Source organism: Podarcis bocagei (assembly GCF_964188305.1).
Source record: "Podarcis bocagei genome assembly, chromosome: 1".
Classification (NCBI taxonomy): Eukaryota; Metazoa; Chordata; class Lepidosauria; order Squamata; family Lacertidae; genus Podarcis; species Podarcis bocagei.
Genome location: NC_138125.1, coordinates 70,523,191 through 70,541,501, shown reverse-complemented (window position 1 = coordinate 70,541,501; position 18,311 = coordinate 70,523,191). Strand labels below are relative to the sequence as shown.

Sequence of the window (18,311 nt, the reverse complement as noted above, 5' to 3'; positions counted from 1 at the left end):
TTTATGTATTCAGAAGTGGCATTGGGCAGCTGTTATGCCATTACTGCACGCCCACATGAATCAAGGTTAAAGATCTAAACTCAAGCAGTTGTTCTGGAGCTATTCACTTCAATAAGAGGAATCAAGTAATACTGCTTAAGATTAAGAGCACTTCACTTGTTGGATGGTAAAAGGAAGTCTAATGAATTTGTCCATCATATTTCTTGCCCTCTGCCACCACAAATCTAACCATAAATATCTAAGACCTAAATTGCCTACGAACTTGACCTCAACACACAGCCACATGTCACTGAGGTTTCTGGGTAAGAGAGGCTGACTTGAAAGAAAAGCTATTCTGTTCAATGCACACTATTTATTTATTTTTATTTTGAGGTCTACAAATAACTATGTATGTACATATACATATAATAAGAGGTCAGTTCTCACACTGGGAAACTTGTCATTCTCTTTGTACCATAAAACAACAATCAACAGTGAATGCTACAAAGAAAAATCTTGAGACAATCGTTTTCTTTCTTCTTCCTGGACTGCTAAACATTCATCTTGCAACCTTGAAACAGACAAGACAGTTGCTTGATGCTTGTTTCTTAACTTCCACCCCCCCCAAAAAAAACCCAACCCAACACAGAATTCAGAACAACAAGCAGAATTTAGCTCTACAAGCCTCTGAATTCCCTTGGTGAGCAACAGCAGAAGGAATATTAAAAGTAACAGCTCTATAGTAAAGCTTAAATATAATGCAGATTTTCTATTAATTTTACCTCAGGATATCAGTAACATGGGGCAGGAAGCATTACTGAGGCAGGATTTAGTGATTGGTGACATTAAAGGAACGTGAAGACTTGGGGTTTTGTAAAATGTTGTAGGGCAGGCACGTCCAACAGATAGATCGTGATCTACCGGTAGATCACTGAACTTCTGCGGTAGATCACTGGCTCCCCTAAAAATGCTCAGCATTTTTGCCCTGCACCCCAAAAAGCGGGGTTTTCCTCCTCCCTAAAAATAGCTCAACAACACTAAGCTGAACCCCCCCCCCAAAACAGGGCTTTCCTTCCTAAAAGAAGCTCAACAACTTTGACCTGAATCCCCCAAAAGGGGGTAGATCATTGCCAGTTTTTAACTCTTTGAGTAGATCACAGTTTCTTGGGAGGTGGCCACCCCTGTTGTAGGAGAAACCCCTGAAGCAACCCCTGTGTAGTTGTTGGGGATTAAAGAACCTGAGAATACGCTTTAGTCTTCAGAGGAGGCCCTGCTGTGTCCCACCAGCGTTGGAAGCAGACGGGTTTGCAGACACTAGAGATAATGACTTCTTGGCAACAAGACCCAAGTGATGGGGACTGTTGCTTTGGAAAATTTCAGTAGACCCTCCCCTACTACACATGCAATCTGTTTTTATGTGACAAGTGAAGACTTCTTTATTCAGATGTGATTTCCAGCAATGTGCTTTACTTCATATTAGTTATTATGATGGTTGTTTGCTCTTTCTGTGTTGGTTTTGAATTGTTATGGAGGCTGCCCATTGTTCTTTCTTTTATTTTTGTCTCTTTTTTATTAGATGCCATTTTAAAGGTTTGTGGTTTTGTTTGTTTGTTTGTTTGTTTGTTTTTAATGATGCTGTTAACTTCCTTGGGAGTTGCCCTTTAATAGATATGTACCGGTAAATATCAGAGGTTGTGTGTGTTTCACCAACAAATGGCAATCAGGTTTCTGATTCTTTTATAAAAATAACCTGTTGTCTTTAGTTCACATGCCACTGTTAATCACTGTTACAATATACGAGAGCCACGTAGACCAACTGAAGCATTCCATTTTCAACATAATCATGTGGAAGCTTCTCTTTGCAAATAGTTTTATGTATGAAATCCTTACCTTATGAGCTCCATCACTTAGAAAGTCTTCAGGTCAGTTGACTGTAGACTTGCTTTCAGACTTTATGGGCAGAACCAATACAACAGGAAGATACATTCTTAATGGCCTCCATTTGGTATCCATAACATAAGAATTGGCCCTTAGACAATTTAAAAAGTCTCTTGAAGATTGACTTTAATACCCAGAATGAAGGTGCTTAGGTTTGTGTTTATGCTTCAGCTTGCAGTTTATGGCCTCCTTCTGTTTTGCATTGCTTCGGAGTTTCATTAAAATCTTTGCCCTCCTCTGGTTCTTCTAAAGGATATTGTTGTTGTTCCTGTTTCTTTGTTGCTAATACATGTCTATTGTGGCAGTAATTTTTATGACTTTAATAGTATTTTCCTCATGTCTTGATGGGTAGGAAAGATGCTCTTTAAATCCGTAAAAGAACAATGCCTCTATCTATCTTGACTAGGATTCCTAGCACACATTGCGCCTCAGGGATTTCTACTTGGGTTTAAAAGCCAACACAACACAAGTACTGTGTCTGAGTTAAGGACTTGACAGCTGTTAAGATACAATGTGTAAGGGCAGCTGAGGATAAGAGCCACATGGCAACCAATTCATTGTTCCAGAGTCAGATGTTCATCATCTGGTGGCTGGAGGAAAGACGGTGGAATGAATTCCCTGTGATGTTGACTGTTGAACATCTAAGTAGCAATCACTCTGGGTTTTAGATACATAAATATGCAGCCATTAAGACATACTAAAGTCATATCTTCTTTTTCCAGCTGCCTCAGTGTTAGAAGCATCTTGTAACTGCAAAATAACTACGTGCCTATACACACTTTTTATTTCTGCTTAAAAAATACCCTGTTCCTGCAAGTATAAGGAGTTCAAATGGACTCCAAAGTTCATCACCCAGTCTGCGGGCAGAAAATTTGGAAGACCATTTCTCTGAGTTTTTCTAGGGGTGGCAAAATTTGGGTGGCTGCTCATCTTTAGCAGTAAAGATGGGATCTTCACTTGTTTGCTGTCTTATTTCTCTGCCCCATTACTTAAGGAAATGGTGGCAACCCTAGGATGGACAAAAGTCTTCTATCAAGTGAATGCATGTTACATCTTGAAATAATTTCAAAACGTTATCCCCCTCCCATGGTCAGTGGTATGCATTATAATTGTTGCAGGTAACATCTCTGTGTTCACACCAAATATGGAAGGGATATATTTCACATGCACACCTGTCTGTATGTATCTAGGAAAAATAGGCTCATTCTTCTTTTCATGACATGTTTAAAGACTTACATGAATATTATATTTTTCCACACTTTAAACACTTGCTGTGGAAAACAGTCCTATAATACTGGAGTTTCCTGCAGAGTGCCACTGCCCCAAATATGGCTTATGGATTAGTTTGTGACTTTGCTCAAGATATTGATGATGCTGTATAATTGAGGAGTGAGGGAAGAAGAATTCCTTCCAGGCCTGAACTTTAAGAAGAGTGAAGTTGCTGTTTATGGAATAGTTGGCTGTTCCCTTGCTTTCTTTGAGTGTGGTGGAAGGAGCCACATGACTGCGTTCGTGCTGTGTTTCACCTTTACCTTGGCTGTACTCCCATGACTTCCAAAGGACCTCCTGTCTGCTCATCACAAAATATAATGGCTCTGCCCTACAGAGCATCTGTTTTGGGACTGAGCCAATCAATCCCAAATCAGAAAAGCAAGCCTCCTTGGCTTCTGTGAGCTGAAATGCAGCAAAAGAAGGCCAAAGACCTTTTCAAAGGAACAGAGCTCTGTGATTTAATCTCTCCTGAGAGACTTCGATCAAGAGTTTAATACCTGAAGACATCACTCTTAAGAAGCTGGGGCCTTTAAATCACCCATGCTAGGCAGCTGTTGTTGATTGTGAGGCCAGACAGAGCCATAATAAGGAGCACTACAACAGTTTGAAGCCCAACTGTTGCTATTAAAAAGTATTGTGCACTCATTCTGCCAAAGCAGTTACTAGATGTTGGATCAGTTTTTTTTGTTTTTTTACTGCCCTGTTTGTGAAGTCCTTTCATGTGTCAGTTTGAATGGATTGGGGTTGGGAATTTGGAAGAATTGTCATTGCTTATTAGTGGACACGAAGAGTGTGCTTTAATGTCTATTACCATGAGAAAATACAAGACGGATTCACATGTTTATCTCTGAGGTGGTAACTACCGTATTTTTTGCTCTATAAGACTCACTTTTTCCCTCCTAAAAAGTAAGGGGAAATGCGTGCGCGTCTTATGGAGCAAATGCAGGCTGCGCAGCTATCCCAGAAGCCAGAACAGCTGCTTTCACTGTGCAGCGATCCCTCTTGCTGTTCTGGCTTCTGAGATTCAGAATATTTGTTTTCTTGTTTTCCTCCTCCAAAAACTAGGTGCGTCTTGTGGTCTGGTGCGTCTTATAGAGCGAGAAATATGGTACTTCATGACATCATCACCATGTTTCCAAGTGGGGAAGTGCTTGTTTTGCACAGGAAAAAAGTACATCTAAGAAAACACTGTTAAACCCTCCCGGCAGCATGTGTTTGTGTGTGTCTTCCAAACATAGGAAGAAGGAGCAATCTTCTAGCAAAAATCATTGTATCTGATGAATACAACCTGGAATTTTCTACTGTGGGGACAAATATCACAACAGTCCCTATTTTCCATGGGCTTACAGTAAAACAGTGTCCCTATTTTGACACTGTTTTATTCTTGGCGAAAGTGGATTCCTCTTGTGATTTCACCCTCTGATCCCTTGACACCAAATATCTAAATAGAGAGATGGTGATACCTTGACTGTAAATAGAGATGGATTTGAAGTGTGGAAGGTGGGGCAGGGATAGATCAGAAACCAACTCTTCATGCCAGTATGAACTGAGCCCAATTTCCTCTGACGTATCGCTTGGTTTGACTTGTTGCCAGCTATCCTGGATTTCTCTGCCCTTGGTTTCCTTTTGCTTTCCCTTTTCCCAAACTTACAGCAAACATTTTCTAAAATATGTCTGAGAAAACTGAGATAATGATAATGTTAGACACATTATGACTTACCTTACTCTTTAAAATATTCTGTATATTACCCTGATGAAGATGATGCAGCAGAAAACATAAAATGTGGGGAAAAATTATTTTGTGTTGGATTGTCTGAAAACTGGATGACATATCCTAATTTTAGAAGTATAGAGAGAAATGAAGTTTTAAATGCTCTATATCACAAACTACAGGTAGTCATCACTGTAAATTAGTAATGTGTAATCTACATATTAAAAGCTGATTTGGGGCTGAGTTATCATCACACCAAGCCAGCAATGCTAGCTCTAAATCATTGCAAAAGGAGCTACACCTTCAGTGAAGTACTTCTGCTTACATCTCTTCATTATCTGCCCTGTCTTTGTGTATTTTTAATGTATTGTAGGGACTGAGAAAGGATCACTTTTCACTAACAGAACAGACCTGGTACAGAAACATATAAGAGATCTGTAGAGTAACTTGAGGTGTTCCTACTGGAGACCTCCAACTTGGATGAAAGAGCCTTGTCACATTTGCTTCAGCCCACCATACATATGAAATCTCTCTGAAGACTAATTTACCATGTTCTTTCAGAAGTATTTTAAATTAGGGCATGTAGTTGTATTTGGGGTTTGTGCCATCTGCAAGAGTTGCTTTCTGTGAGAGGTCCAACGTAGACAATTTAAGTCCAGGAGGCACAGCTGTTGAGTGTAGAAATTAAATTCAAGGATTTTATAGTGCCAACAGAACTGTTAAAACAAAGACTCCCTTTTTTTACCCTCCTGGGAATGCCTGCAAAAAAGAAAATCAAGCATGCATGCTTTTTTGTTTCTGAGAAGGATGGAGCAGCAGACACTGACCTATATTTATGGGAGGCTGCCTGACTGTATTGTGTAGTCTTTTGCAGGGGCTCATCCAGACTTGCATTTGCGCCACAATTTATAGGCACACATCCATTGTTACCAGGCACATGTCTGAAAGGTTTTTGTTGTTGTTCTTTTGCTGCTTTGCCTGGGAAAACCCGCTCTTTACTGCTGAATCAGAACAAACATCGATCTGCAGAAACCTGATTGCCATTTGTTCTGATTCAGTGATAAACAGTGGGTTTTCCCATGGAAAGTGGAGGGACCAAAAAAACAAAACAAAAATCCTGCTTGAACCTGTGCCTGGAAATCATGGACCTGTGTCTACAAATGATGGCACAAACAGAAGTCTAGTTGGCTAGTTTTTGTGGCTGATGCAAATATTGCCCCAGATAGAGGGTGCTGAAAAATCTTTTCGGCTTTTCACATGATCAGAACAATCACATGGGGCATCTCAATGGCAGCACCAGTCAATGGATTATTGGTTTGTTTGTTCTTGTTTTTATTATGCATTTTGGGGTTTTTGCTGGATTTTTTAATGCTGTGAATTACTGCCTTGAGATCTTCAGATGACGAGCAGCATACAAATTTAGTAACTAAATAAGTAATATATTGTGCACCACTGATTACTTCCACAAAGAAGCAGCTCTGGGTAACTTGCCTATAGGATACGTCAACCCTCAAATGTCTCTCTCATTCACCATTGTTCTCAACTGGTAGAGTGAGATGACCCAGTTTTGTGCCATTTACTAACCGATTATTGGATTTTGGTTGTGTTATTATTTTATTGTTTCTTACAGGACCAGTGCTACCATCAGGCAGAGTAAAGTGGCCACTTCAGGCAAACAATTTGGGGAGTCATGAAAGGGCATTAAATTGTAAGTTATTGAATGCATTATTATCATTACAGTACTGTCAGAGCTGCTTCCAGATCCTAGCTCACAGAGGATCATGCTAGCCAGCGATCATTAAGTAAAAGTCTTTATTGAGTTACAGTTTCCATTCTCAAGCTGCTGCGTGCAACTCTACGTCTAGTGGTTAGATCGGCGAAGGTCCGTCTGAGTCTCCGCCCCTTGTGCACCAACTTAATATCCTAGCCCTGCTCCACCTTTTCCGCCTGACTGTTCTCCTCTGGGTCCCTCTGCCCCCCGGGGTCTCTTCCTTCCGGGATTCTTCTGACGCCGACCCCCCGGACCCTCCTGTCTCCTTGCGCCGGGCTTTAGGACCTGGCTCCCTTTCCGGGCTGCCTACTGCGTCACTTTCCTGTGCATTTGAACTTGGCGCGCGCGCCCAACCTTCCACTTTCCGTCTGACCGTTTCTTCGCTCCCTGATGGAGGTGTGGCCACTCCTGATTCGTGCCCTCCCCCCTGTTGTGAGCTGCCAGCGCTTGATCCCTGGCGCCCTTCCTCTTCCCTGCTCTCTGGCGGTGACGCTGGTCCCGATTTCCAACTGCTCCCCTCTGAGTCCCCTCTGGCTCTATCTTCCTGGGGTGTCCCCCTAGGCTCCCCCCTTGCCCTGGCCACTGGTGCTCCTTTCTGTGAATCTTCTGATTCACTGGAAAGACTCGGAGATCTCGGGTCGTCGTCATCACTCATCTTTTCTTCTGCCTCCTCCCCCTCGCTCTCTGTTTCCTCCCTTGCCCTTGCCTCTGCTCCTGAACCCCTGACAAGTACTTTGACTGTCAGAGAGCGGAGGAAAAGTTTCTGGGATTTTCTGTCTCAGGTGCCAAAATAACAACTCGCTTTAGTACTATGTTCATTGACAGGGTTGCTGGCAGGGAGACCATTTTCTGTCCTACCTCAGGCAGCAAAATGCTTTGGGCTAGCCCTAGTAGCTTGTAAGTGTAGACAACCATAGCATTTGTGGTTTTGTTCAGAAAAGAACACTAGAGTAGGGAAAATGGCAGGGCAGCAAATATTTTAGGGCAAGGGAAGGGGGCTAACCTGTGACTTTCAGATGTTGTTGGACTAAAGTTCCCAACCTCCCTGACCATTGACCATGCTGACTGAAACTGATGGGAATCCTCCTACAGTTTTGCACACTGTCGCAGCTGTCCTTGTGTTTGTATTTACACAAGCAAATGCTTGCCTGGCAGCAATTGCTTTTGTGATGTCAGAGGTCGGAACATGTGTCTCTTAGATCGTAAAACTTTCCACATCTAATATATGTGATTTCCTGGTTCGATGTTTCCTTGTCCAAGTACATATTCAGAAAAGACTTGGACAACGTGTATTTTGCAATGCCTTCCACAGTATCACCAATATTCTTATTACTTCATGGGTTATCCGCCGTTCCCAGAACATCGTGTTTTGCATCTATCTGTTCATTACTATGATTTTTTTTAGTTGTTGTTTCTGTCAGTTCCAAATATATTTCTTTAATGATTTAATTAGGGTGCCAAGCAGAACTAAATGGAAAGCCTTAGTTGAGTCTAGACACCTATGTGGCAGTCTTCTTCTCTGTTAAAGCTATTCTGTAATGAAGAATGCAGTGGTCCACTTTTCTTCCTCCAGTTTTGAAAAGAAATCTGGCACTCCATGTTCCTGTACCTTTGTCTGGTCCTGCTACCTCTTCACACAGTTTTTGCTTAAATGACAGGCAAAGTGTGGTATCACAGTCAGCACTGGAACTACTTGGGACTAGAGCATAGAAACCATATATATATATTGGAATTGGAGTAGAGCTCTACAGATATGTCAGTGTTACCCAGACTTGTGGAGCAGGCCGTTTATTCAGTCAAATTTAGAATGCAATATCCTATCACACACCCTCTCCAGTTGGACGTGGTGCTATGCAGATGAAAGTCACAAACGCTAGTGAATTATGCGTTTTGTAACTTGATGTTTTAGATGCTTTGTCAGAATTTAGATCCTTCTCTGTGTAATCTAAATTCAAATAAAACTGCTGCTGCTCACATCTTCCAATGAAAATACAATTTAGGCAATAAACAAAATTGCAGTTCTTTGCTGTGTTGTTGCATATTGAGTTTGAAAACATTACGTCTCTTTATACTTAGAAAACAAGCATAAAATATTTTACAGCAATTAAAGACAACAAATTATTTCCTTTTGCAATGCTCAAAGAAATGACTTTGTAGCTTCCTGCTACCCATCCATAACTATGCAGTAAAAAAAAAGGGTCCCCATCTGTGCAAGTTGGTATTCTAATCCTACTATGCATTGTACTGAATTGCAGCCTCATTGAGAAGTGATAAATGGCTTGGCTCAGGACACTTCAGGGACCAGCTTCTCCCATCCTAGCCTGCCCACTACCCGAGCTGCTGAAGAGCCCCTTCCTTGTGTTCTGACAGCAGCCGAGGCATTGCTACTTGGAAGGCGGAAGAGGGCTGGTCTTCTCCATGGCCATTTTCACCCCCTCTTTCCATATTTCCATAATCTGGCTGACGCTGCTTTTTAAAATTATTCCAGCTGATCTTTGACCTCCCAGGATAAGGATTCTTTTGTGACCTCCTTTCTGTTTTGTTTCTTAGGTAAAACCAGTCAGTGGGTGAAACTAATCTGTTTATTTTTGATGCTGTTGGATGAAAAAACTAACCTACTATCTGAAGGTAAGTGTTGCATCCATTACTCCATCCATGTCATGTGCCTAGCAGAAGTGATCCCGGAGGGAATGTATTTATTTATTAATATTTTTGTATACCGTCCTTCACCAGGAGGCCTGAGCAGTAGTTTACATCTATAAAACAAATGCAATAGATCAACCCCCCACCCCAGATTGCATATTCCCAAAGGGAATACAGCCCATGGGCTGAAGATGGTTCCCCACACATCTAGGAGATTCATATATATCAACATAGCATATTGTAGCGCAGACATGGACAACCTTTAGTCCTCCAGATGGAATTCAACTGATACCAGCCTGTTCCTTATATGCTATCCTAGTTAGAATAAGATACACAGAAGTTGTTTCTCATTTATCATCATCATGCTGCTGGCCTTTTCTAGGTGTAAATGACCATGATATAGGTCCAACCTTCATGACCAACTGGCACAGTTACTTGAAATTGCTGTGCCTGGTGAGCTAGTTGTCTGCAGGTATATCTTGACCAGAACAGATCTTGTAGCAAGCCACTGCTAGCCCACTCAGGGGTGCCTGCATGCAACGTGTCTACTATAAGCCAAAACAAACAGCAATTTGAAGCATCACATAGTTTGTGTAAATTGGTCCTTGTCAAACAGTCAATAAGAACATTGATACTGAGAACACTGTAAAATAGGGGGAAACTTGGTATTTTTTTACAAGCTCCATGAGATTATGGGCTGTATGCAATGGCTGCACAGGTTGCAAAGTAAGGCAACTGATCTTTTCCTTTCCAATCTCCTGCTGTGTAGACCCTTAACTCTATGAAGCCTCTTCAGAGGGCTGTGTGGTCCTTCTGAACAGTGTAGTCCATGTTGTAAAGGTCTGCAATGAGAGAGGGGCAAGTGCCTGAAATTGGGTGGCAGAATCTCACAACAGGAGTGCTCCGCTTGGGCACAGTTCCTTCACCCAGTTTCAGGTGTTAACCTCCTTCCGTTGCAGTCCCATACATCTTAGTCCCACATTGTTGAGGTCACCTAACACTCTGGAGATGGTTTTGAGGGCTGCACAGGGGTAACTGTCTTCTAGTGTCATGATCATTAGATGCAACACCTGTCTAAAGGAATCACTTTAAGAAATACGTGCATAATTTAAAATGAGTAAGTGCTATCATAAAAAAGCAAGATTAGTTGCATACAAATAAAAACAAAAGGAGACATAGAAACCAATGTGTAGAGAATACTTACAATAGCTACTCAAAAAAACCTCCCCTCCTTTTAGATTTTGTTCCACATCTGCTTTCAGTCCTAAATGTGTTATGTGAGTATAAAGAATAATTCATATCTCTTTGGAGAAACAGGTGAAGTAAAGTTCACACTTTTGCCAGAGACCTTTTTGTGAGGCCCAATTAAATGGAAGCCATTTATCTTTCTCTCTTTTCTATAGTAACAATGGAGGAAGGTCTTTTGCTGTATGGCAGAAAACTGGCATTACTTGAGAGGTAGGGTTGATTAATATATTTCTTCATCTTGTCCTTCTCATCTCTATGGGCTCAAGTGCCATTTTATTTTGTTTGGCTCCATTACCTTTAACAAAATGTATCAAATACTACCATGCTGTATATATGCTTTTGTCTGCTAACAAAGAGATGTTTTCATCTTCCTTACTATCAAAAACATATTTACTAGCTGAGCCCACACTGCGAAATATGAGAAAAAAGAGGACATAAGGCTTAATTTCTTCTGCCTTTTTGCATTTTTAAAATGTGTCCCCAGACAAAGAGAAAACAGAATCCTGAAGCATTTTTCATTATTAGTTTTAAGTGTATTAGGATCTGTTGGCTAACTTTACCTTCACTTTTAGCACTTTAAACACTTGATATCTTGATTGTCCCCTAAGCAGAGGAAAAACTGGCAGAGCGAAGATATTATATGCCACAGGTGGCAACTTAGCTTTAAATTTAGCATTTGACTCATAGTTGAGTTTGAAAGTGAATTACAGAATAATAAACCTCCAGTCAATACTTCATTTGCCCAGAGTACATATAAGCTGTGATCAACAGGGTTTTTCGAACCTGCGTCATTAATGCTAATGAATCTCTTATCACCTTAGTGGTGATGTACCATTTTGCACTGAGAGCAGCCTATTTTCTCAACCTATCCCAGAAGAGTTAAGGCTTCATATATTAGCTTTTCAATTATAGTAAGAACTTGTGATTGAAATCTCTATCATTATTTTGTGACTGCTTTAACAGGAGGTGGCATTATCTGTTACAAAGTAGAGTAATGAATAAAGCAGTTAAGTCTGCCAGTGTGGGACTATCTAACTTTGGGAGCTTCCAGAGGAGCTGTATATTGAGCATACATGCTGATAGGTTTGTGTAAAGCCTGTGCTAGAGTTGCTTGTCTATTAAGCATTCATGCTAATATATATATTCATGCAGAGATTATAAGACATTAGGGGTAACCAGTGGAGGTTCTGTCCTTTCCAGTGCGATATCCATTCACTTCTCTTATTGGACTTTTTGCAGTGTGAAAAGTGATGGGATAATAGTAATACAAAGTAGATAATAACCACCAAATGTTGACAAATAAACAGCCCATCTGCCCAAGTACCCTATATGTTAGTAATAGTTTGGGTTTTAGGTATCACAGTGGTGGCTAACACTTTTCAGGCCAAGGTCAGCTCTCTGGGTGTGCAGCTAAAGTGAAAAAGTAGGTATTTTTATGAATAAAAATATATATGCAGATATAGTGTAGTGTTACCTCTACCTTTTAGCATCACATTTTGTAGAATAATAGTAAGGCGGTGTTGTGGGGTCACAGAAAACCCTCTGGAATCTCAGTGGGGGGACCTGTAGGACAGATAAGTTAATATTTTTGAAAAAGCTAAAAAGTGGGCCTGTGGTGTTCATCAGTAAATATATAGAATATATTTGTTTTAAATACTCCCTGGGAAGATGAATCTCTAAGGTGCTACCACAGTGCAAATAAATAAAAAAGGAATGAAGAAAGGCAAATGACATGTAGCAATTCTAAAATGTTATGTGTATTTTTAAATATACACAAATGCTGTGATACTATTTATGGTTGAAATGCCAACAGTTTTTATTTTTATGCAAGGGAATGTCTTTCGAAAATGACTGTGTAGCACTGATGTAGGGAGTGTTCCTTGCAAAGGCGTAAGAAAAAAGCAGATTAGAAATCTATTCAGCACTTGGGTTGTCTCAAACCTGTTCCACAACAAACTCATCAAAGACAGTATTAGGCTGTGTTTTTAATCAATAAAATTTTATTGTCCGAGTTATAAATATTCTCCATTTGTTCCCTATTTACAGTTGCAAAATATTTTAAGATATTCTACCATTACCTGTCATTCAGCATCTCTCTATAAATGCCATGAAAATGTCATTATGAAATAAAAATCTCTGTTCTCAGCCCACAAATCCAACACCCAGCCACTCATACACGCACACACAAAGGTTAAAAGAGGAAGAAAAAAATATATAGTACAGCAGGCAACATTGCAAACGGTTGCTACACAGTAGCAAGAGAATTGTGTAGAAGGATTGTTGTTGTTTTTCCTGAAAGTCTATAATGGCAAGCTTTTCAGGATGTTTGTGATAGACCAGCGCTGGCCAGAACATTTCTGTAAAACTAGCTGAAATCCAAATTCATTATCACTGTTTTCCTGCAGCTCCAGACAACGTTTGGATTTTCTGTTCTGGATTGGACCTCCCTTTAAAAACAAAGAAAGAAAAACACATTTAATGAAAAGTCACCTATCACCACTTCCGTCTCATGATCATTTGGATTTAAGAGTCATTCAGCAGTCAGCCATAAGTGAGTATCCATGGGGGGAACAGTCAGATTGAAACCAAGATTCAATTCACTGCTCAACCATGAAGATCTATCATAGGTCTCAAGAGTGAGTATCCTGAGTGCTTCCAGCCAGGAGTATTTTTTAGCATTGCCCACTCATTGTTCTCCCACTGGAAGCTACATAACCTTCCATGTTTCAGCAGGTACATCCTGCTAATATTAACCATTGGAATAGCTCAGTCGGTAGAGCATGAGCCTCTTAACTGCAGGGTTGTGGGTTCAAGCCCCACATCGGGCAAAGATTCCTGGCCCTCGTGGTCCCTTACAACTCTATGATTATTACTGGGTCAAGAGAGTCAGTTCCACATTAGAATACCTAGTCAAGAAGTGGCAATATCACAATGTCGTTGTGAGGATAAAATGGGGTTAGACCTGTGTACACAGCTCCTGGGAAGAAGCGAAGGATATAAACTCTTATAAGCCAATATAGTCTTGTGCAAACTTGCTTAAGTGTATGTCCTACTAAGATTCCCAAATAAACCTGCAGTGAGATTATGCTACAAGACACAGAAACTACAAAACCCAGTGCAAATGTCAAAGATGGCAGCAGGTTTAGAAAGAAGCTTCACAAACACCCAAGCTTCTGTTGATTTGTCCAACCCTATTCTGCAATCCTAAGCATTTTAATAATAATAATAATAATAATAATAATAATAATAATAATTTTTATATCCTGCCCTCCCCAGCAGAAGCCGGGCTCAGAGCGGCTAACAACAATAAAAGTAACACAGTTTACATAAAATCACAATCAATTAATTGAAATGTATTCTAAAATCAATTCATTCTAAAATCAATTCAAAATCAAATTAATGGCAACCATTGGGCTAGAGTTCTGTGAGGATTACCAAAGGAGGGGGTCAGACTGTGCCTTAGCCAAAGGCCTGGTGGAACAGCTCTGTCTTGCAGGCCCTGCGGAAAGATGTCAAGTCCCGCTGGGCCCTAGTCTCTTGTGACAGAGTGTTCCACCAGATCGGGGCCACAGCCGAAAAAACCCTGGCTCTGGTTGAGGCCAGCCTAACGTCCCTGTGGCCCTGGATCTCCAAGATGTTTTATTTGAAGACTGTAAGGTCCTCCGTGGGACATACCAGGAGAGGCGGTGCCGTGGGTACGAGGGTCCTAGGCCGTATAGGAATTACTTCAGTATAACTAACTGCGGGCTTTTAATTTGCATTTGTAGAATAGCCATTGCTGATTTACTACAATCTGATATATTTTTGAACCGCATCTGTCTTTGCCTAGTTAAGTTTGTATAACACCTTCTCCATTCTGTTCTAAGACTCAATTGTATTGAGAAAGCATTTTGAGATTCTTCATATGGAGTGATTCAAAAATGGAATAAAATGTAACAATAGTCATTTCAACAGAAATAGGAAGCTTCTAACAGAAATAAATTCTGTGATATCCTGCCTGCATAAAAATCATCAGCAACCAGATATTACAACCACTTGGCTGATTTACCACTGTCAAGTAACTCTGCAGTTTTCCACTTCTAGGACTTCACATATTTCCCCCCATATAATGCTTCTTGTAGCAATGGAAAAATATGCTACATTTGTGAAAAGAAAAGGAGGCTTCTTAAAGTAACACTTTAAAGTAACAAATTAATTAGGGTGGCCAGGTGTCCTACTTTACAGAGGAGAGTCCTCTATTTGAAGGACTATCCAGTCCAAGGACAGGATAAAACCTGCACAGTATCCAACAGATCCTCACTCGAGTGTCAGCCACTTCCTTCCATATTCTACCTTAAGACTGTGAGATCAGAAGCAGACTGCATGGCATCACCAGCCAGCTGGCTTCCTATCTTTTGCTCTGTAAACTATCTCTAGTCACAAAGTTTTAATCCCAAGCAGGATAGTATCACAAAGGAAAAAGAACCCAGTTCCCCACCATTCTGGTTGGGTAACTGGCCTTAAGAAGAGTCTGGCTGAATCTGACCAAGAGTTCAGCATTCCACTTCCCACCAGAGGCCTATGGGAGGCCTAAAAGCAGGAGATGGGTGCATTTATTATTATTTTATTGTTTACTGAATTTATATACTGCCCCTATACCTGGGGGTCCTGCAGGTGTTCTCCGACAACTGGTGTTCAGAGGGTTGTGAATTATGCCAGATGAGCCAATAAAGCAGAATTTGATGTCAATATATATATATTTACCATATGCCTAATACAAGATTAGAGCTTGACTATTATTTTTCTCTTTAAATGCTAATTACCACTTGCTTTCAAGGTTACATTTACTCTGAAAGGCTATGAATGACTCCTATAACAAAGGGAGAGATTGAGCTACTTAATCGGGAAAAGAACTATTAATCTTATCCTGACATTGTTGTCCAAACTTAATACCATCCTATGATTTGTGATTCTGATAAATTCTATTAATTTCAATCTTTTGGGTTTTTTTCCTCTTCAATGGAGAAAAAAGAATATACTTTCTTCCCTTTCCCTTTCTGCTAAACAAAAGTCTGACTCTCAAGGTTGAATATGAAGTGTTAGTCACTATTAAGACAAAAGCAGCTATGTAGATAAAAGGGATAAAGGGAGATAAAAGCAGGAGTTGTACAAAGATTGGGTACTTAAAAAGGATAATGGCATCCAATTGTGCATAGCATATATTCCTAGTTGAACGATTCACAATAAATAATTTATTGGATTATTTTAACCCCATTCTCTGCTCACTGCATTAGCTGTATCAGCGTTCAGTATATTACAAATCAGTTTTGCACTACTAGACTGAAGTACTGCATTGACTCATGCCCATTGGAGCGGACATGAAGAGGAGATGGGCTGCTCATATATCAATTATCTAATTCATATATGTCTTGGCTTTGGTTGACTGACTGGAAGACTGCAACTAGTAAGTGGCAAGTCACTGAGTGATTATATTGACCCAACTAATTGTTTCACAATTGCAACTATTGCCCCAACTATTAGACAATTTCCTAAGATAAGACAGTTTACACATTCAAGATATGAAATGAAAGTTAAAATTAATTATCCTGTGATAAATGTAGCATGAAACATTATTATTACACCACAGCAAAATGGTCAGTGAATTACAGGAGGGTGAGAGCCAACTGTGGTGTCTTGCTTGTGCAAATGGGACTTACCCTTCCTCTCTCCTGCGGTCCCCTGTGCACCCCAAAACTGGCTCTGGGGTGTTGGCATCCCCTCCAATGCAGATTGGGGGTTGCAGTGAGGAGGAAGGAAAGTCCTGCCAAACTTACTGGAAAGGTGTTGGGTCGCTCCCATAATGTTTGTTCCTTACACCAGTATGGAGTTTGCAACAATCCAGTAAGAAGGGAGCACATTCTATGAGTGATATAACCATATTCAGTATAAGATCCTCGGTTTGCTGGATACATCCATGTTCAATAACCAATGTGGCATAACTACAGTAAGGATTTGGGTTTTCTTTTCACCTAGGTTTGCTACAGTTTTTGTTGATATTATTGATTAGATTTATATACCACCCTTCATCGAAAGATTTCAGGATGGTTAACATGTTATTTCCTGTTCCTCAATGTTTATTCTTACTGTGCAAAGCCAATCCTCTTAGAACACCACAGTGTCAGCGTCAGTGAATAGGGACGAATTTCACAAAGCTGAGCTTCCCAAAAGGAACCTGCAATATACTGAAAATTCAAAGTGTAAAATCACTGCCCCTCAAAGGAAGGGAAGCTGTTTATTTTTCTTTCCTTCTTCATCCTCCAGAAAACCTACTCTAGACGACTGGGATATTCTCCACAGTGCAGATCAGGGGAAAGGGGATTTGGCAAAAGTCACCTTGCCTCTCCCATCCAGAATGGGAGTCTGCATTAGACCAGAGTCCCTACCATGAATGACAGAGCCACTCAGGACTACTATTCAGAAGTCTGTCTCTATAGTAGTTAGGTTTTCCTACCAAAGTGCACAAGGCAAGCCATTATACAGCAGTGATTAAAAAATACTTTTTGCTAACCTTTCTGTCCCAATTGTGGGAAACTGCTTTCTTTACTGAGATTCTTGACTTACAAAGTGATTTTCTATTTTGCAGATTTACAATAATGAAGTATGATGATGAATCCGACTGAATGCTTGTATTAGAATATTCAAAAATGCCCTCAAAATGTGCACGCATTTATAGTTTTCATTAACATCAACTCTTGCAATCTATTTCCCTTATAATGGGAATGCTAGAGTGGATAACCATTTATATTATTTTTGTGGTACTTAACAACTATTTTATATATGAACATCTAATAATTTTTAATTAAGACATTTTAATAAAGACAATTTAAATCCGGCTGGAAGACAATGGCATATAGCAATGGAAATTAAATACTGAAGGAAAGTTAATAATGCAAGCCCAACTGAGTTTAATAGGGCTGAACTGGATTAAGAACTGGGCTTATCTATTGTTTATTGCGCATTCATTCTGAACTATTTGCATGAAGGTTATTCAACACCTGCTGTTTACTGAACATTTAACCTGCTTCGTTTGGGTGGATTTTCTGCTATCCCACACTTTCTAGTGCATTTTCCAGTCATTGTCTTAAAAAAAAAAAGCAAGCAAACTTTTTGTGTTAAATGGGTTTGTTCTGCAGGAGTATCGGAGAGCACTTTAATCCACTAAATTTCTTGGCATGCAATTGATTCTCTCCTGTACATAAGAACATAAAAAGAGCCTGCTGGATCAGGCCATTGACCCACATCGTTCAGCATCCTGTTCTCAGCAGACATCCAGAGGCCTGTGCACACAGGATTTGAGCGCAAAAGCACTTTCCCCCTGTGATTTCCAGAAACTAGTGTTCAGAAACATTACTGCTTCCCACTGCAGAGACAGAGCATACTCTGCGTGACTAGTAGCCTTTGACAGTCCTCTCTTTTATGAATTCGCCTATTCCTCTTTTAAAGCCATCTAGGTTGGTGGCCATCGCTGCCTGCTGTGGGAGCAAATTCCATAGTTCAACTATGCACTGCAGGAATACTTTCTTTTTCCTGTCCTGAATCTAAACATTCAGTTCCTTTGGATGGCCATGAGTTCTAGTATTATGAAAGGGTGGGGGGGATAGTGACAGTCTAGAGAGGACCCTTATGAAGCCTGTGATGTCAACATGCAAAAATTCCCCCCATCTCCAAACAAGTGCTTCAATCTTCCTCCATCACCAACACCTAATAAAG

The 18,311-nt window shown here is 40.3% G+C and overlaps 1 protein-coding gene and 1 long non-coding RNA gene across 5 annotated transcripts in view; one reads left to right on the top strand and one right to left on the bottom strand.

The window, feature by feature from the left end:
• LOC308583926 overlaps positions 1–10,772 on the top strand; it is a 67,000-nt gene extending 56,228 nt beyond the window's left edge. For all 3 annotated transcript variants that reach the window (XR_014006490.1, XR_014006491.1, XR_014006492.1), the window contains 3 exons: positions 6,531–6,608; positions 9,222–9,299; positions 10,718–10,772. This is a non-coding gene — a long non-coding RNA (uncharacterized lncRNA). The remainder of the gene's footprint in view (positions 1–6,530; positions 6,609–9,221; positions 9,300–10,717) is intronic.
• A 1,768-nt stretch (positions 10,773–12,540) lies between these two features.
• Positions 12,541–18,311, bottom strand: part of GALNT18 (polypeptide N-acetylgalactosaminyltransferase 18) — a 364,667-nt gene continuing 358,896 nt past the window's right edge. For both annotated transcript variants that reach the window (XM_081180632.1, XM_081180631.1), the window contains exon 11: positions 12,541–13,009. In XM_081180632.1, the coding sequence (XP_081036758.1) occupies positions 12,863–13,009 (147 nt within the window). In that variant the 3' untranslated portion in view covers positions 12,541–12,862. The remainder of the gene's footprint in view (positions 13,010–18,311) is intronic.